The 17,903-nt window shown below is 44.5% G+C and overlaps 1 protein-coding gene across 3 annotated transcripts in view; it reads left to right on the forward strand.

Moving 5' to 3' along the window:
* Positions 1–17,903, forward strand: part of TXLNG (taxilin gamma) — a gene marked incomplete at both ends in the record, with an annotated part of 53,430 nt that overhangs the window by 10,117 nt on the left and 25,410 nt on the right. The window contains 3 exons of one of the 3 annotated variants that reach the window (XM_080718735.1): positions 12,559–12,618; positions 12,766–12,862; positions 15,315–15,406. The exons of 1 other annotated variant lie outside the window; for it this stretch is intronic. In XM_080718735.1, the coding sequence (XP_080574861.1) occupies positions 12,559–12,618; positions 12,766–12,862; positions 15,315–15,406 (249 nt within the window). Of the gene's footprint in view, positions 1–12,558; positions 12,863–15,314; positions 15,407–17,903 lie in introns of all 3 variants that reach the window. One more of the 3 variants, XM_080718737.1, reaches the window with a different exon arrangement.

The following is a 17,903-nucleotide window of genomic DNA, read 5'->3' on the forward strand; positions in this document are numbered from 1 at the left end:
TATTTTATTTGGAAACAGAGTCTCGCTAAATTGCTGAGAGCCTCACTAAGTAAGTAGCTGAGGCTGGCTTCGAACCTGCGCGATCCTCCTGTCTCAGCCTCCCAAGTGCTGGGATTACAAGCGTGCGCCACCACGCCTGGCTTTAGTCTTATTTTATTAAACCATACCTCTAACCCTATTTTGTTATTTTGAAACAGGGTCACTCTAAGTTTCAGGGGACTCCCTTATTTCCTGAGGCTGGCCTTGAACCTGTTTGGGCCTCCCCAGTGCTGGGATTGTAGGCGTGTGCCACCATTCCTGGCTTTTCCATGTTTTTGTTTGTTTTGCGAAAGGGTCTGTCTCACTGTGTTGCCGTGGCTGGCTTGGAACTTTTCATCCTCCTGCCTCAGCCTCCCAAGTGGCGGGATTACAGTTATGTCCCACTGTGGCCAGTTAATCCTCTCTTCATAAGAGTCAGTTACTAGGTTCAGCCCACACTAAAGGGAAGGGGATTATACACGGTCCTGACCATTAGGATGATCATGGAGTCACTGGGGGCCATGTCAGAAACTTCCATACATGTCATCACAAGTACCTTTATTTTTTATTTTTATTTTTTGTGGGACTGGGAATTGAACCCAGTGGGGTTCTATCTCTGAGCTAAACCCCTAGCCCTGTTTCTTTATTTTATTTTATTTATTTATTTATTTATTTATTTATTTATTTATTTTGTGTGTGGTACTGAGGAATCCAGCGGCATTCTACCTCCGAGCTACACTCTCAGCCCTATTACTTTTTATTTTATTTATTTATTTATTTATTTATTTTTGGTGGTACGGGGGTTCCTGGAAGCCCTTCTACCTCTGGGCTACACTCCCAGACCTATTTTATATTTTTTTATTTGGAAACAGGGTCTCTTAAGCCAGCGCGGCTGGCTCCGAACCTGCGCGGTCCTCCTGTCTCCGCCTCCCAAGCGCGGGGATTACCAGCGTGCGCCACCACGCCCGGCTTTATTCTTTATTTTGAAACAGGGTCTCACTGAGTTGCAAAGGGCCTCACTAAGTAGTAGCTGAGGCTGTCCACGAACCACGATCCTCCTGTCTCAGCCTCCCAAATGGTGGGATTACAAGCCTGTGCCACCATGCCCAGCTTTATTTTTTTGAAACAAGGTCACACTGAGGCAGGCTTCAAACCTACGATCCTCTCAACTCAGCCTCCCAAGTACTGGAATTACAGGCATGCACCACTATGCCCAGATAACTCAAGTAATTTTTTTTTTTAAAAAAACTGATTTTCCAAAATAAAAGTTAAGTGAGAAAATGGTATTCCGGGACATTTTTGTAGACCTCTTTAATGAAAGGCCAAGACAGCCACACGCCCACATGTGTGTCTGCATTCAGCCCGCTGTAGTATGCCATTTTAGTTGAAGTATATGAAGACAGTCCACGCACATATATGTGTAGTTGAAACATGCAAAGTTATAATAGTCTTTTGGGATATTTGTGGCAATTCTTTGATTTGATGGTCTGTCTTGCACATTCCTTTCTTTTTTTTGGGTGTGTGTGTATAGTGCTGGGATGGAACCCAGGGCCTCGCACATGCTAAGCTGAGCACTACTGAGCTGCATCCTGAGCCCTGTCTTGCACTTTTTTATTTTATTTTATTTGGAAACAGGGTCTCACTAAGTTGCTGAGAGCCTCACTCAATAGCTGAGGCTGGCTTCGAACCTGTGCGATCCTCCTGTCTCAGCCTCCCAAGCGCAGGGATTACAAGCGTGCGCCACCATGCCCGGCCTCAGCCTTATTTTTTATTCTTTATTTTGAAACCGTCTCACTAAGCTGCCGAGGGCCTCACTAAGCAGCTGAGGCTGTCCGTGAACCGCGATCCTCCGGTCTCAGCCTCCCAAGTACTGGGATTCCAAGCGTGCGCCACTATGCCTAGCTTGTTTTGCACATTTAATGGATCTTTCCATGCATCATTTTATAATAGCTATTAGTCATTTGGAAAATACGGTTTACTGAATTGTGTTGATCTTCCAAATGTTGACACATTTTGTTAAACAATAGTTTAATCACCTTAGTTAATCAACCACTGATTGCAGGAGAAAATTCTTACAAGAATTGAACAGGCAGAGATAGGAGGACCGCAGGTTCATGGACAGCCTCAGTTACTTAGGCCCTCCACAACTTATTGAGACCCTATTTCAAAATAAAGAAAAGAGCCGGGCGTGGTGGCGCACGCTTGTAATCCCCGCGCTTGGGAGGTGGAGACAGGAGGATCACGCTGGTTCGGAGCCAGCCTTGCTGACTTAAGAGACCCTGTTTCCAAATAAAAACATATAAAATAGGTCTGGGAGTGTAGCCCGGATATAGAAGGGTTTCCAGGAATCCCAGTACCATCGAAAAATAAAAATAAAGAAAGAATAGAGCCAGACGTGGGTGGCGCATGTTTGTAATCCCAGCATTCCGGAGGCTGAGACAGGAGGATTGCAGTTTGCGGCCAGCCTCAGCCAGTCGGTGAAATCCTTTTTAACTCAGTGAGACTCTGTCTCAAAATACAAAATACAAAATAGGCCTGGGAGTGTAGCTCAGAGGTAGAATGCCCCTGGGTCGAATCCCCACTTCTGCTTAAAAAAAAAAAAAAATGGTGTTTTTACCCCAAAGCTAAAATTTTATCATTGGCAACACATAATATGGTATTGGTTGCTTTGAAGTAACAGGCTATATTTGTATCTTTTAGAGAAAATATCTGCCAAATACGCAATTCTGAACAAACAACTCTAGTTTTGTCTTTAAAAAACAACAACAAAAACACAAGCTGTGTTGAAGAGTGGCTATTTGGGCTCGTAACTCAAACATCTGCACTTGGACTCTTCCTAAAGGCTGCCCGCGAGCGTGTGAAGCAGAAGCGCTTTTTGTATACTTGTATGTCTTGACACAGAACTACAAAATGACTACTTAAGGGATGAATTTAAATTGGTGTTTTTTTTTTGGTAGTGCAGATTGAACCCAGGGACGTGTGTGTGTGTGTGTGTGTGTGTGTGTGTGTGTGTGTGTGTGGTGGTGGTGGGGGTATTGGGAATGAAACCCAGGGGCATTCTACCTCCTAGTCCCCAGACCTATTTTATTCTTTATTTTGAAACAAAGTCTCATTAAATTGCAGAGAACCTCACAAGTTGCTAAGACTGGCTGCGAACCTGTGGTCCTCCTGTATCAGCTTCCCAAGTACAAGTGTGCACCACCATGCCCAGCGGACCCAGGGGCATTTTACCTCCTGGCTACACCCCCAGTCATTATTTATTTAATATGGTGCTGGAGGTTGAACCCCGTGGCATTCTATCTCTGAATTTTGTAACAATCTGGCTAAATTGCTGATACTCGCTTCAAACCTGCAATCTTCCTGTCTCAGCCTTCCAAGTACTAGAATTGCAGGTATTCGCCACTACATCTGGCCTAGTTTATTTTTATTTTTATTTTTTTAATTTTTTAATTTTTGGTGGTACTGTGGGGGTGGGACCCAGGGGCCTTTTCTACCTCTGGGGCTACAATCCCAGACTTTATTTTTTCTATTTTATTTGAAAACAGGTCTCACTAAGTTGCTGAGAGCCTCACTAAGTAGCTGAGGCTGGCTTCGAACCTGCACAATCCTCCCGTCTCAGCCTCCCAAGCGCTGTGTTTTGAAATGGCTTCCGTAGGTTGCTGAGAGCCTCACCAAGTAGCTGAGGCTGACCTTGAACCTGTGATATTACTGTCTTGGCTTGCAAGTCCGGGGACTACATGCCTATGCCACCTGGCCCAGCTAAGGCCCAATCATTTTTATGGCCGCATCAAGGGCATTTGAAAGTGAAAATGGCTTTTTTCCGTCTGCCTCCGAGTACACGGCAGTGTGGGGACCGTGGCTACCGTTGTATTTCGGTCCCACCGCCTGGATTTGCCTCAGGAGTTCGCCGTGTTACTCATTATAGATGTTACACCATCGGCACAGTTGTCAACCCTGAAAAACATAAGTGACATTTTGTTATGATGATGAAAATATTTTTTGACCTTGCAGACTACTGGAGGAGTCTCCAGAGACCGCTTCGGAACCCCGTCCTGTCCCTTTGCCCTCTGGATTTTATCAGAGGTGGGGTGTGCTGGGCGTGGTGGTGCGTTCTTGTAATTCATCCAAGTACTTGGGAGGCTGAGATGGGAGGAGCGTAGGTTTGAGGGCAGCCTCAATAAGTACTAGCGACACACTCATCAACCTAGTGAGGTCCTGTTTCCAAATAGAAAATAAAATTAGCTCCAAGGTAGAATACCCTTGGGTTCAATGCCCAGCACCAAAAAAAGAAAAAAAGAAGAAAATAAAATTTAATTCCTGATGGCCGTTGTAGAGTTAGGGGTGTGGGGTAGGGTGGAGTGGAGTGTGTGTGTGTGTGTGTGTGTGTGTGTTAGATTGACCTCAAGGGCATTCTACATCTATTTATTTTTACTTATTTTTTTCTTTTTTTATTTGGTGGTACTGGGGTTCCTGGAAGCCCTTCTACCTCCGGGCTACACTCCCAGACCTATTTTTACATTTTTATTTGGAAACAGGGTCTCCTAAGCCAGCGCACGCGGCTGGCTTCGAACCTGCGCGATCCTCCTGTCTCTGCCTCCCAAGCGAGGGCGGGGGGGAATGACAAGGGTGCGCCACCACGCCCGGCTATTTTTACTTTTAAAAAGATCTCACTAGGTCAGTGAGTCTCACTACATACTGAGGCTGTCCTTGAACCTGCGCCTCTGGTCTTAGCCTCCCAAGTACTGGGATTACAAACTTGTGCCATGCCTGGCTTTTTTTTTTCAGTTTTGTTAAAGTTTTCCTAAATTCTCCAGGCTGGCCTTCAACCTGCAATCCTCTTTTCTCAGCCTCCCCAAGTTTCCTTCCCAGGATTACTGCACCTAGTGAATGTATTTGTATGAATAGTTGCATTGATTTGCCTTGTATAGGTGACCATTGTTTATGTAACCAGTTCCCTGTTGGTGGATATTTACATTGTTTCTAGATTTTCTAATGTGCCAAACCTTTGGTGAATTTTTTTTTTTTTTTTTTTGAGACAAGGACTTGGTAAGTTGCCCAGGCTAGCCTTGAACTTGTGATCCTCCTGCCTCAGCCTCCTAAGTTGCTGGGATTCTTCAGGCACCACCCCTCTCGGCTATGGTTGTTTTTTCTTTTCTTTTTAATTTTTTTTTTTTTTTTTTTTTTTTTTGGTGTGGTACTGGGGTTCCTGGAAGCCCTTCTACCTCCGGGCTACACTCCCAGACCTATTTTTACAACTTTATTTGGAAACAGGGTCTCCTAAGCCAGCGCGCGCGTCTGGCTTCAAACCTGCGCGATCCTCCTGTCTGCCTCCCAAGAGCGGGGATGACAAGCGTGCGCCACCACGCCTGGCTTCTTTTTAAATTTTATCTGCCTAAAAATCCAGTAGGTAAAAGATGTCTTACTTTGATTTGCGTATTTGCATTATTTGTATTTCTTTAATTATGATCAGGGTTGGAAATGTTTTTTCTTTACTGAGCAGTGTGTGTGTGTGTGTGTGTGTGTGTGTGTGTGTGATCTGTCTATTCACAGAGCCCTTGAATACTGGGCCTCTTGTTTGTGAGGGCTTCGTGTGGTCATTGTGTTAGTCTGCAGCCTTCAGCGAGCCCAGCGAGGTAGCTCACTCCTTTAATCTCCGTACTTGGGAGACTGAGAAAGTGGGATTGCAGGTTTGAGGACAGACAGCCTTAGCAAGTAGTGAGACTCTGATCAACTGTCAAGACCTTGTTTCAAAAATAAAATAAAATAGGGCTGGGGGTGTAGCTCCGAGGGAGAATGCCCCTGGGTTCCATCCCCAGTACCACAAAAAATAAAGTAAAAAAGTGGAGTTTTCAGCTAATAATTGGTCCAGTCACGTTCTCTTTCCCTCCCTCCCTCTTTTTCTTTCTTCCTTTTTCCTTTTTGGGTTGGTAGCTCCTGTGACTTTTGCTTTCCTTAGAAAGGTCTTCTGTATGTCACATTTAAGAAAAATTATTTAGTTTTTTTTTTTTTTTTTTTTTTTTGGTGTTCAAGGATTGAACCCAGAGCCTTGTACATGCTAGGCAAGGGCTGTATTACTGAGCTACATCTCTAGAAATTTATTTCTTTATTATTGTGGTACTGGGGGTGGAACCTAGGGGCTTCCTACCTCTAGGCTACACTCCCAGACTTAATTTATTTTTTATTTGGAAACCGGGTCTTGCTAAGTTGCTGAGGCTGGCCTTGAACCTGTGATCCTAATGTCTCAGACTCCCAGGTACTGGGGTTACAAGCGTGCGCCACCAGGCCCGGCTATCTCTAGTTCTTTAAATTTTGTTTTTTAATTAGGATCTAAGTTGCCCAGGCTGGCCTTCAACATACGATATTCTTGCCTCAGACTCTAGAGGAGCTGAGATTACAAGCATGAGCCACCATGCCTGGCTTTGTAGTTTATCTTCCAGTTTGTAGGATTTATTTTCATGTTTCAATCTTGGTATCTGGAGAAGTAAGACAATACTTTGTCCCTCTTTGTGCACATCCCCTATTCAGGAGATAGCCTATGTCATTTATTTCCTTTACCAAATTGAAATGACATTTTTAATATAGTAAGCGCCCATGGATGGGTCCATGTGGTCTGTTTTTATTTTTATTTATTTCTTTATTTTTTGTGGCACTGGGGATTGAGCCGAGGGACATTCTACCCGCAGCCCTTCTTATTTTATTTCTTTGAAACATGGCCTCACTAGGTTGAGAGCCTCACTTGTTCCTGAACTTGCGGTCCTCCGGTCTCAGCCTCCCGAGTACTGGGATTACACGTGTCTGCCGCCACACCTGGCTTGTGGTCTGTTTTTAATAGTGTATAATTAGGAAGTTTCAGACAAGTATTGCATGAGTGATATACAAATGATATATCACCTTTGGGAATTTGTTTTTTGTTTGTTTATTTCGTGGTACTGGGGATTTAGCCCAGGGGCATTTTACCTCCAGTTTATACTCCCAGCCTTATGTTATTCTTTTTTTGAAACAGGGTCTCTAGGTCGCTGAGAGTCCTGCCAAGTCGCTGAGCCTATCCTCAAACCTGCGATCCTCCTGTCTCAGCCTCCCAAGTACTGGGATTATAGGTATGTGCCACCACACCTGGTTGGAAGTTGTTTGTGGTATTGAGGATTTGGGTAGTGGGGAGGCATTCTCCCTCCAAGCTATATCCCCAGCCCTATTTTATTTTTATTTTGAAGCTGGATCTCACTGAGGCTGTCCTTGAACCTGCAATCTTCCTATCTCAGCCTCCCAAGTGCTGGCATTCATAGGCGTGTGCCACCGCACCCAGTTGGGAGTTTATATTTTAAGACATGACAAGTCTGTCTTAAAGAATACAGGTGGAAGACGGGCGTGTGGAGTGGCAGGTGACTGTAATCCCAGTACTTGGGAGACCGAGACTGGACAACTGCAGGGTTAAGACCAGCCTAAGCCTAAGCAACTTAGCTGTCAGCCACCTGGTGAGACTGTTTCATACAAAAAATGGGAAAGGGCTGGCGGTGTAGCTGGGAGGTGAAAAGCCTCTGGGTCGAATTCCACTACCCCCCCCACCCCAAGAAAAAGAATACAGGCGTACTGTAGAGACACGTGCGCTAGACTCACTTATATACCAGTTGCCAGTAGTATGTCATTTCACCTATTAAAAAGAAAAACTCTAATTTCATTTTATTCCTTTGGTGGAATATGGTGTAACAGACCACTAAAAAGGAGAAATTGAGTTCTGAAATACATATTTTAAAATTTTGGGGCCAGGTGTGGTGGCACATGCTTGTAATTCCTGCATTTGGGAGGCTGAGACAGGAGGATTGCAGGTTCTCAGCCAGCCTCTGCAACTTAGTGAGACGCTGTTTCAAAATAAAAAACAAAAAATAGGGCTGGGGGTGGGTGTGGCTTTAGAGGTAGTATGCCCCTGGCTTCTATTCCAAGTACTGCAAAAAAAAAAAAAAAAAAAAAAAAGAAAGAAAGAAAGAAAAGATTTTGGTCCAAAATTGTTAACAAAGAATTTTGAGATAAATGATTAGGCTGTGAAGAAATTTTTTGTTCTCCAGAATAACTCTTTGAAAGATTAAGATATCTTTAATATAAAACTGTTTCATTTTATTTTGAACTGTTTCATTTTATTTTGGTATTCTGGTGGTGGTACTGGGGCTCCTGGAAACCCTTCTACCTCCGGGCTACACTCCCAGACCTATTTTTTTTTTATACTTTTTTATTTGGAAACAGGGTCTCCTAAGCGCCTAGCTGGCTTTAAACCTGCGCGATCCTCCTGTCTCCGCCTCCCAAGCGCGGGGATTACAGGCGTGCGCCACCACGCCTGGCTTTATTTTGGTATTCTACTTCTGAACCACACACCCTCAGCCCGATTGTATTTTTTTTTATTTTGAAACAGTCTCAGTAAGTTGCCGAGAGCCTCACTCAGTAGCCGAGGCTGGCTTCGAACCTGCGCGATCCTCCTGTCTCCGCCTCCCGAGCGCGGGCATTAAGGGCGTGCGCCACCACGCCCGGCCTTCAGTTATTTAGATCCCAGCATTCGGGAGGCTGAGACCGGAGGATCACGGTTCGCGGCCAGCCTCAGCTACTGAGTGAGGCTCTCTGCAACTCAGTGAGACCCGGTTTCAAAATAAAGAATAAAAAATAGGGCAGGGGGTGCAGCTCGGAGATCGAGTACCCCTGGGTTCCATCTCTAGACCTGCAAAAAGAAATATTTAAAGATAGCACCACCCCGGCCGGGCATGGTAACATGCATCTAAAATCCCAGTGCTTGGGAGGCCGAGAGGAAGTTTAAGACCAACATCAGCAACTTAGCAAGACTCTGTTTCCAAACAAAACATCAACAGCGCTGGGGTGTAGCTCACAGGTAGACTGCCCCTGGGTTCCATCCCCGTATCCCCACCACAGCAGCACAACAAGTGCACTTGGAAGCTTAGACGGCCAGGGTTCGAATCTGCCCTGCAATTTCCCGTGACCTTTGATCATATGCTTAACTTTATCATTCCATAGTTTGTTCACCTGTGCAATGGAGATAATAATAGCAGCTTTCTCATAGCATTGTTGGGAGCGCTTACAGGAGCGCCTGATGTATTGTTTGCTGTGTAAGTGTTAGCTGCTCCTGCCACTGTTGGTGTGAGAGATTGTTGCCTAGAAAAGGCATCTAAAAAATGGGTCTCAGAGAGAGAGGACAAAGTAGGAAATTGTATTGGCCATGTGATATTGTATGCTCTGTCTGAAGAGATGAGGGCTGAGAAGGCCTTTACAATTTAAATCAAGTTTTTGGCCTCAAAATTTGCTTCATATCCAGTAGCTTCAAGTAGATTGCTTAATGAGTAGTCCTTGCAAAAGGAAAATTGGGGCCTGCTATTCCAAGAGTATTGTAGACTATTGGTTGAATCAAGCCCAGCTGGAACTGAGCTCGTTCAAAACCAAAAAGACTTTTAGGACCAAAATAAGCCCTTCTCATGAGCAAAATGAAAATAATCACAGTACTGGTGCATCAAAATGAGTTGCATAGGAGAGAAGGGAAATGTAACAGTAATAATAGTATTTTTTTTCTGTGTGAGTGTGTGTGTGTGTGTGTGTGTGTGTGTGTGTGTGTGTGTGAGAGAGAGAGAGAGAGAGAGAGAGAGAGAGAGAGAGAGAGAGAGAGATACTAGAGATTGAACCCAGGGGCATTCTACACAATGGAAAAACTAAAAATAATTTAAAGTATCAGAGTAGGAAGAGACTGAGAAGATGGAGAAAATAGTAAACCTATAACCTTATCTTTTATAGTCTAATGAATCAAGTTCTGTGTGTTTGAAGAATGAACTAGCATTGCCCCTTCTGAAAAGCTCTTTGGCAATATGGATACCTTCTAACCCACTTAACTATTCCTGGGATTCTACCCAAGTGTGTCTTTATGTACACTGGAAGGCCAAGAACATTTAAAGTGACACTATTTGTAATGATGTTAAAAAAATGAAATCAACCCAAATTTTTATCAATAAAGAATGGGTAAATTGCTGGGCGTGGTGGCGCACGCTTGTAATCCCCCCCTGCACTTGGGAGGCGGAGACAGGAGGATTGCGCAGGTTCAAAGCCAGCCTCGCTGGCTTAAGAGACCCTGTTTCCAAATAAAAATATAAAATGGGTCTGGGAGTGTAGCCCGGAGATAGTAGGGTTTCCAGGAACCCCAGTACCACCAAAAAAAAAAGGGGGGGTTAATTAAGCCAGGCACAGTGGCACAGGCCCCTAATCTCAGTACGTAGAAGGCTGAGACAGGAGGATTTCAGGTTTGTGGCCAGCTTCAGCAACTTAAGACTCTGTTTCCAAATTAAAAAAATAATTGGGGCTGAGGATATGGTAGAATTCCCCGGGTGGGGTTCAGTCCACGGAACTTAACCAAAGAAATCTGTGTGTTTGTGTGTGTGTGTGTGTGTGTGTGTGTTACTTAACTGGGGATAGAACCCAGGGACATTTTATCCAGCTACATCCCCAACCCTTTTAATTTTTTGTTTTGTAAGTCTCACTAGTTTTCTGAGAGTCTTGGTAAGTTGCTAGAGCTGGTCTTGAACCTGCGGTGTTCCTTTCTCAACCTCCCGAGTACTGGGATTATAGGTATGCACCACCATGCCCAACTTCTCTTTAATTTTTAAAATGAACTCTTCTTCCCTCTACTTCAGTGGTATTTTTCAGAAAGGAAGAAGCCCTCTTTCAGTCAGAGAGGAAATGCCAGGGACTCCATTTGTGCCCCATCCTATCCCCAACCAGAGCTGACAAGAGGCAAAAGCCCACACAGTTAAATAGGCTGGACAGTATGATAGACGAGTGTAAGGTCAAATCACTGATTCAAGAACAAGAAGCCACTAGAATAAAGACAGCCTTACCACACATCCTGCGGAATTATTTAGGGCGAGGAGAGCAGCTGACGGCGTCCGTCTGTCTCACCATGTCCGTGGCTTTCGTGTACATTCGCGGGGTTTCGGGGCTCCGGCTGCTTCTGGCTTCGGCTTTTGCCGTCCTGTAGAGACTTCGGCAGCACCTCGCTCTTCAGCCAGAGTGGGGAAGAGATGATGGAGCAAGGATGTGTGCTTTCTGAGAAGAAAAGTCTGGTGGCACAAGTGACAGTGCCTCTGGGAAGTGTAGTGGCCGGCTGGTCCTGCAGGGCCAGCTCTGCACCCTGCTGGAGGAGCCAGCCTTGGGTGTGTGGCTAGCTGGCGCCCCTGCCATCCTGTCTCCTTGATGATAATGGCCAGACTAAAGTTCATCAACTGGGGACAGTTTAACTTCTGTCAAGGTGCTAATTATTTTTTACCTTTTTTTTGAGTTAGGGAGTACTAGAGGTTGAACCCAAGGGCAGTTCACAGCCCTGTTTGTTTGTTTGTTTGTTTGTTTGTTTATTTATTTATTTATTTATTTATTTTTTTTTGGTACTGGGGATGGAACCCAGGGCATTCTATCTCCAAGCTCCACCCCATCCCTATTTTTTATTCTTTATCTTGAAACAGGGTCTCACTGAGTTGCAAAGGGCCTCACTAAGTAGCTGAGTCTGGCTGCAAAACTGGATCCTCTTTTCTCAGCCTCCCAAATGCTGGGATTACAAGTGTGCACACCACCACGCCTGGTTTACATTTTTTTTTTTAAAGTACTGAAGGTTGAAGCCAGGGGTAGTCTACCTCTGAGCTACACCCCCAGCCTTTTTTTTTACTTTGAAACAGGGCCTTGGCCAAGTTGATGAGGCTGGCCTTGAACCTGTGATCTGTCTCAGCCTCCCAAGAGCTGGGATTACAGGTATCTGCCACTCTGCCTGGCTAGTACTAATTATTTTTAAATGCTAAATTTTTATAGGAAAATAAGATTAAATTTATATCCAAATGGCATTTCTTGCTACCTTTGGTACTCTTTAGTTGTGTGATTTGTTTTGACATTACTTATTATGTATTTATTTTATTTTATTTTTGCGGGTCTGGGGATGGAACCCAGGGGCATTCTACCTCCAAGTTACACCCCCTGCCCTATTTTTTAATCTTTATTTTGAAACAGGGTCTCACTAAGTTGCAGAGGGCCTCACTAAATAGCTGAGGCTGTCCATGAACCACGATCCTCCGGTCTCAGCTTCCCAAATGCTGGGATTACAAGCGTGCGCCACCATGCCCGGCTTTAACATTACTTATTTATACTTTGGGATGCCAGGGATCCAAACGAAGGCAAGAGTCAGTATCTCCTAAAAGGTTCATTGATTCATTATTTGATTTGTGCTAGGAATTGAACCTAGGGGCATTCTACCTCTGAGCTATGCTCCTGGCCCTTTTTATTTATTTGGAAACAGGGTCTTGCTAAGTTGGAGCCTGGCTTTGAACCTGCATTCCTCCTGTCTCAAGCCTCCCAAGTACTGGAATTACAAGTGTGTGCTACCACACCCAGCTTATAGTGATTTTCAAACCACTAAGAAGAAAAAAGTGTCAAGCCACGATACGCCACTGGTTGTAAACGTGGATTACGTTTAATTTAACGGGTGTTCTTCTCTTTTCTTTCCCTGCCCCTTTCCTCTAGTTTGAAATTAGCACAATGGATGAAGCTGGAATTTGCGGGTTAGGGGTGAAAGCAGATATGTTGTGTAACTCTCAGCCAAATGATATTCTTGCACGTCAAGACTCCAGCTGTGGTGGCACGAGCAACAAGCATTCACTGGAAGAGGACGAAGGCAGCGACTTTATAACAAGGAGCCGGGGCATGGTGAGCCCGGCCTACCGCGCCCAGGAGTCCAGAGAGGAGGTTCCCGGGCGCGAAGCTCGAATCGATCCCCCTGACGGTCAGCAAGACTCCGAGTGCAGCAGGAACAAAGAGAAAACCTTAGGTAATAGCTCTGCTCAGGGGCTGGATGTATTTTTTCTTTTTTTTGGTGGGTCTGGGGATGGAACCCAGAGGCATTTGCCCTCTGAGCCACAGCCCCTGCCCTAATTTTTCTTCTTTATTTGGAAACCGGGTCTCACTGAGTTGCAGAGGGCCTCACTCAGTAGCTGAGGCTGTCCGCAAACCGTGATCCTCCGGTCTCAGCCTCCCGAATGCTGGGATGACAAGCGTGCGCCCCCACGCCCGGCTTGGATGTTTTCACAGACTGCTCAGTTTACTCATATTTTTGGCAGCACAGCTGACCATTCATATGGCCCGTTTTTCAGGTGTCATTGAGGTCAGTCTGCGTGTCTGCTGCCATTATATGGGGGAAGCCAAACGAGAGTAGGAAGCTTAACTAGTCTTCCCTAAAAAATAAAAAATGAGATTTCTTGAAAACATTGGGGCCAACTCTGCAGAAGTGGTATTTGACTTCCTCGTTTGCATCCTTAATATGGTCTGATCAAAAATTATGTGAAAACTCTGTATTTGATCAGTTTAAGAGTCGACACAAGTCTGGTGTGGTGGCGCATGCCCGTAATCCCGGTACCAGTACTTGGGAGGCTGAGGCAGGAAGAGCACAGGTTCAGAGCCAGTCTCAGCAACTTAGCGAGACCCCGTTTCAACATAAAAAGTAAGTATAGGGCTAGGGGAGCCGGGCGTGGTGGTGCACGTTTGTCATCCCAGCATTCGGGAGGCTGAGAAACAGGAGGATCGTGGTTCGCAGACAGCCTCAGCTACTTAGTGAGGCCCTTTACAATTCAGTAAGACCCTGTTTCAAAATAAGAAATAAAAAATAAAGCTGGGGGTGTAGCTCAGAGGTAGAATGCCCCTGAGTTTCATCCCCAGTCCTACCAAAAAAAACCCAAAAAAACAAGAAAACAAAAATAGGGCTAGGGGTGTAGCTGGGAGTTAGAATACTCCTGGGTTCAATCCCTGGCACTAAATACATACATACATACATACATACATACATACATACATACATGCTGTTGACCACCCACTTTAAGAAATAAAACGTCTTCATTCTTTGGAAATGTCCTTTTCCCCCTCCTAGCGGAGCTGCCGGTGTCTTCCTGTGAAAGTCCTCAGAATATTGTTAAGCTCTTTTCCCCGTGGGAGGAGCTATCTTGCACTGACCTTGGTTAACACAAGCAATCTGTTTAGTAAATCACCACAAAAGAAGTCATTTACTCGCTCATCCGAAGCGCTGGTGAGCCTTTTAGACAAAGCACAGCACGAACTGACCCTCCCTTTGAACTTGCGTCTATATTTGAACTTTGTTAGAAGGAAGCTTTTAAAAATATTTTCTGCCCTTTGTAATTTGCCCTTTGTTTTAACTTGGACATCAATGGTTAGACCAGGGAAGTTTGATGCTTTCAACAAGGATTCTTAGAAATAGCTGTGTTACTGAGTTAGTGGAGACATCTGGGGGTGGGGTGGGGGCTGTTAATCCAGAATTTAAGAAGAGCTCTGTGAGCTGGGCCTGGGGCTTCACATTTGTAATCCCAGTAGTTGGGAGGCTGAGCCCGAAGGACCACAGGTTCACAGCCAGCCTCGGTAACTTAGCAAGGCTCTCAGCAACCTAGTGTGACCCTGTTTCCTGTTTCCAAATAAGGAATAAAACCGGGGAAGCTGGCGTAGTGGTGCACATTTCTAATCCCAGCGTTTGGGAGGCCGACACAGGACACGGTTCGTGGACAGCTTCAGCTACTTAGTGAGGCCCTTTGCAACTCAGTGAGACCCTGTTTCAAAATAAAAAATAGAGCTGGGGGTGTAGCTCGGAGGTAGAACGTCCCTGGGTTCTATCCCCAGTACCACAAAAAAAAAAAAAAAAAAAAGAAAGAAAGAAAGAAAGAAAGAAAGAAAGAGAAAAAAGTAAAGAAAAAAAAATCAGGCTGAGGTGTATAACTTAAACGTAGAATGCCTCTGGGTTGAATCCTCAGTACCAAAAATCAAAACAAAGCAAGCAAAAATGAATAGGGGTGTGTTTTTTTGTGGTGTGTGCTGTGCTGTGTTGAGGTTTGAACCCATAATACATACATGCAGTTTCTTTACCACTCAGCCCTCAAAATAGCTCTTTATATTTTCTTTTTGGTACTGGTTATTGAACACTCAAGGGCATTCTGCCTCCAAGCTGCATCCCAGCCTTTTTGATTTTGACACAGGGTCTCAGTGAATTGCTGAGGCTGGCCTTGAACCTCGATCCTCCTCAGCTTCCCGAGTACTGGGATTAAAGGCCGCCACCATGCCTGCCCCCAAATAGCTTTCCTAGTTGAGTTGGTAAACATTTTTTTCTCTAGTTACAGGTGTAAATTATTTGATTCGGGATATTAGAACATGGGAAGTGTTAGTAGAATTCACAGGTTTGGTTTAATCTCCTTCAGGGACTTATTTCTTATCTTGTTCATTGTCAGGAAAAGAAGTTTTATTACTGATGCAAGCTCTGAACACCCTTTCAACCCCAGAGGAGAAGCTGGCAGCTCTCTGTAAGAAATATGCTGATCTGGTAAGTATTAAATCATGGGTGTGAGGGTCATATAAAATCCAGCCAAATGTGTGTGTTTGATACAGATTCTAAAACATCATTTTGATGTAGTTTTAAATGTAAAGTTGTATTTTATGTCAGAATCGGAGGGATAATCTGATTTCTTGGGGCTTTTTTTTTTTTATTTGCAGTACTAGGGGTGGAACCTAGGGGCATCCTACCTCATTTACCACGAATACCATGCAAACTTCTTACCCTAGTCTCTAAGGCTTCACATTGTTGAAGGTGTGTGTGTGTCGGGGGGGGGGGGTAATTAAAGACTGAATTCAGGGCATTATACCTCCAAGCAACATCCCCAGCCCTATTTTTTTTTTCGGGTCTGGGGATGGAACCCAGGGGCATTCAACCTCCGAGCTACACACCCTGCCCTCTTTTATTCTTTATTTTGAAACTGGGTCTCACTGAGTTGCAGAGGGCCTAAGTAGCTGAGGCTGTCTGTGAATCGCCATCCTCCGGTCTCAGCCTCCCAGCCTTAGTTTTTAATTTTTATTTTGAAACAGGGTCTGGTTAGGTTTCTGAGAGTCTTACTACTTGCTGAGGCTGTCCTGGAGCCTGCGATCCTCCTGTCTCAGCCTCCCAAGTACTGGGATTATAGTCTGTGTGCCATCATGCTGGCCACACGATTGGATTCTCGCTTACATCTTAGGCATATTTCATGTAAAACTTCCTCTTACTGTGTACCAAGAACATTCTGGTCTTCTTTCAGTTCACTGAACTTGCCCATTTCTTTGCTCCACCTCAGGGCTTTTGGATTTACTTTTCTTTTCCAGCCTCTCCACAACCCTTGAGGCCACCCCTTCTTCTCTTCCTTAAATGTCATTGTCGCAGGGAAACCTTGGTCACCCACCTGGTCTAAGTTAACTCCCCTCCCTGTTACTTTCTAGTTTAACACGACACTGCTGCTTTCTTTTCTTTCTTTTTTTTTTTTTTGCAATACTGGGGATGGAACTCAGGAGCATTCTACCTCTGAGCCTTAGCCCCAGCCGTATTTTTTTATTCTTTATTTTGAAACAGTGTCCCCCTGAGTTGCAAAGGACCTCACTAAGTAGCTGAGGCTTTGCTTGAACCGTGATCCTCCTGTCTCAGCCTCCCAAATTCTAGGATTACAAGTATGCGCCACCATGTCCAGCAGTTGGGGATTTATATTGGTTGCATAATTTTATTTTATGAAATAATATGTTGAGAACATCATAGTACTAAGCTATGGCTTTCTTTCGATCCATTTGTCTCTGTCTCATTCTTAAACTCCTTGGCTCAGCCTCCCAAATCGCTGAGATTACAGGCTGTGTCCAGGCCACCATGCTCAGCTTACATAGGTTTTCTACAGTTTGTTTGTTTGTTTGTTTGTTTGTTTATTGTGGTACTGGGTTGTGAACTCAGAGGCATTCTACCTCTGAGTAGCAGACACTCAGAAACTAGTAATATCCTATTTCAAAATTTATTTATTTATTTATTTAATTTTTATTTTTATTTTATTTTTTTTTTTTTGGTGGTACTGGGGGTGGAACCCAGAGGCTTTCTACCTCCGGGCTATACTCCCAGACCTTTTTTATATTTTAATTGGAAACAGGGTCTCAATAAGCTGCTGAGAGCCTCACTAAGTAGCTGAGGCTGGCTTCGAGCCCTTGCGATCCTCCTGTCTCAGCCTCCCAAGCGCGGGGATTACAAGCGTGCGCCATCACGCCCGGCTCCTATTTCAAAATTTAAACCATCAGCCTTATTTTACTTTTATTTTGAAATAGGGTCTCGTTAGGTTGCTAAGGGTGTCACTAAGTTCCAGATGCTGGCCACGAACCTGCGATCCTTCTGCCTCAGCCTACCAAGGGCTAGGATTAGAGGCGTGCAGCACTGTGCCCGGCTAAAATTCCGTTTTCGAGTGCCCAGTCAGCCCTCTCAAATCTGTGTGGTAATGGATTCGATGCCAGTCAGTAGGGTCTAATCGTTCCTGTGTTTAACTTTTCCTAAGGGAATTCTAGCAAAAAAGGTTCTAACCATTTTGATTGAAATTGTGAATTAGAGGAAATGGTCTACTGAAACAGTTTTGTGTCTCAGGGAATACTGATTTAGCATTTACTATGTGCTAGGCATTTTTTTTCCTCTCCATCTTGCAAAGAAGTCAACCTCATCAGAGAATTTGTTCTGGGCCTACATTATTTCACAGAGCATTATGTATCTTTTTGGGATTGTGAACGCTGTCTCAACATGGAAACCCTGCCATCTTATTTTAACTGAAGAATTCTCATTTACATATTTTACACATTTTCCTGTGTTGTTACTGCACTTAGCCCATATTATAAACCACACTTTTTTGTGGGTCTGGGGATGGAACCCAGGGGGCATTCAACCTCTGAGCTATAGCCCCTGCCCTATTTTTTATTCTTTATTTTGAGACAGGGTCTCACTAAGTTGCGGAGGGCCTCACTAAGTAGCTGAGGCTGTCCGCGAACCGCGATCCTCT

Source organism: Muscardinus avellanarius (genome assembly GCF_963383645.1).
Source record: "Muscardinus avellanarius genome assembly, chromosome: X".
In the NCBI taxonomy this organism is placed as follows: domain Eukaryota; kingdom Metazoa; phylum Chordata; class Mammalia; order Rodentia; family Gliridae; genus Muscardinus; species Muscardinus avellanarius.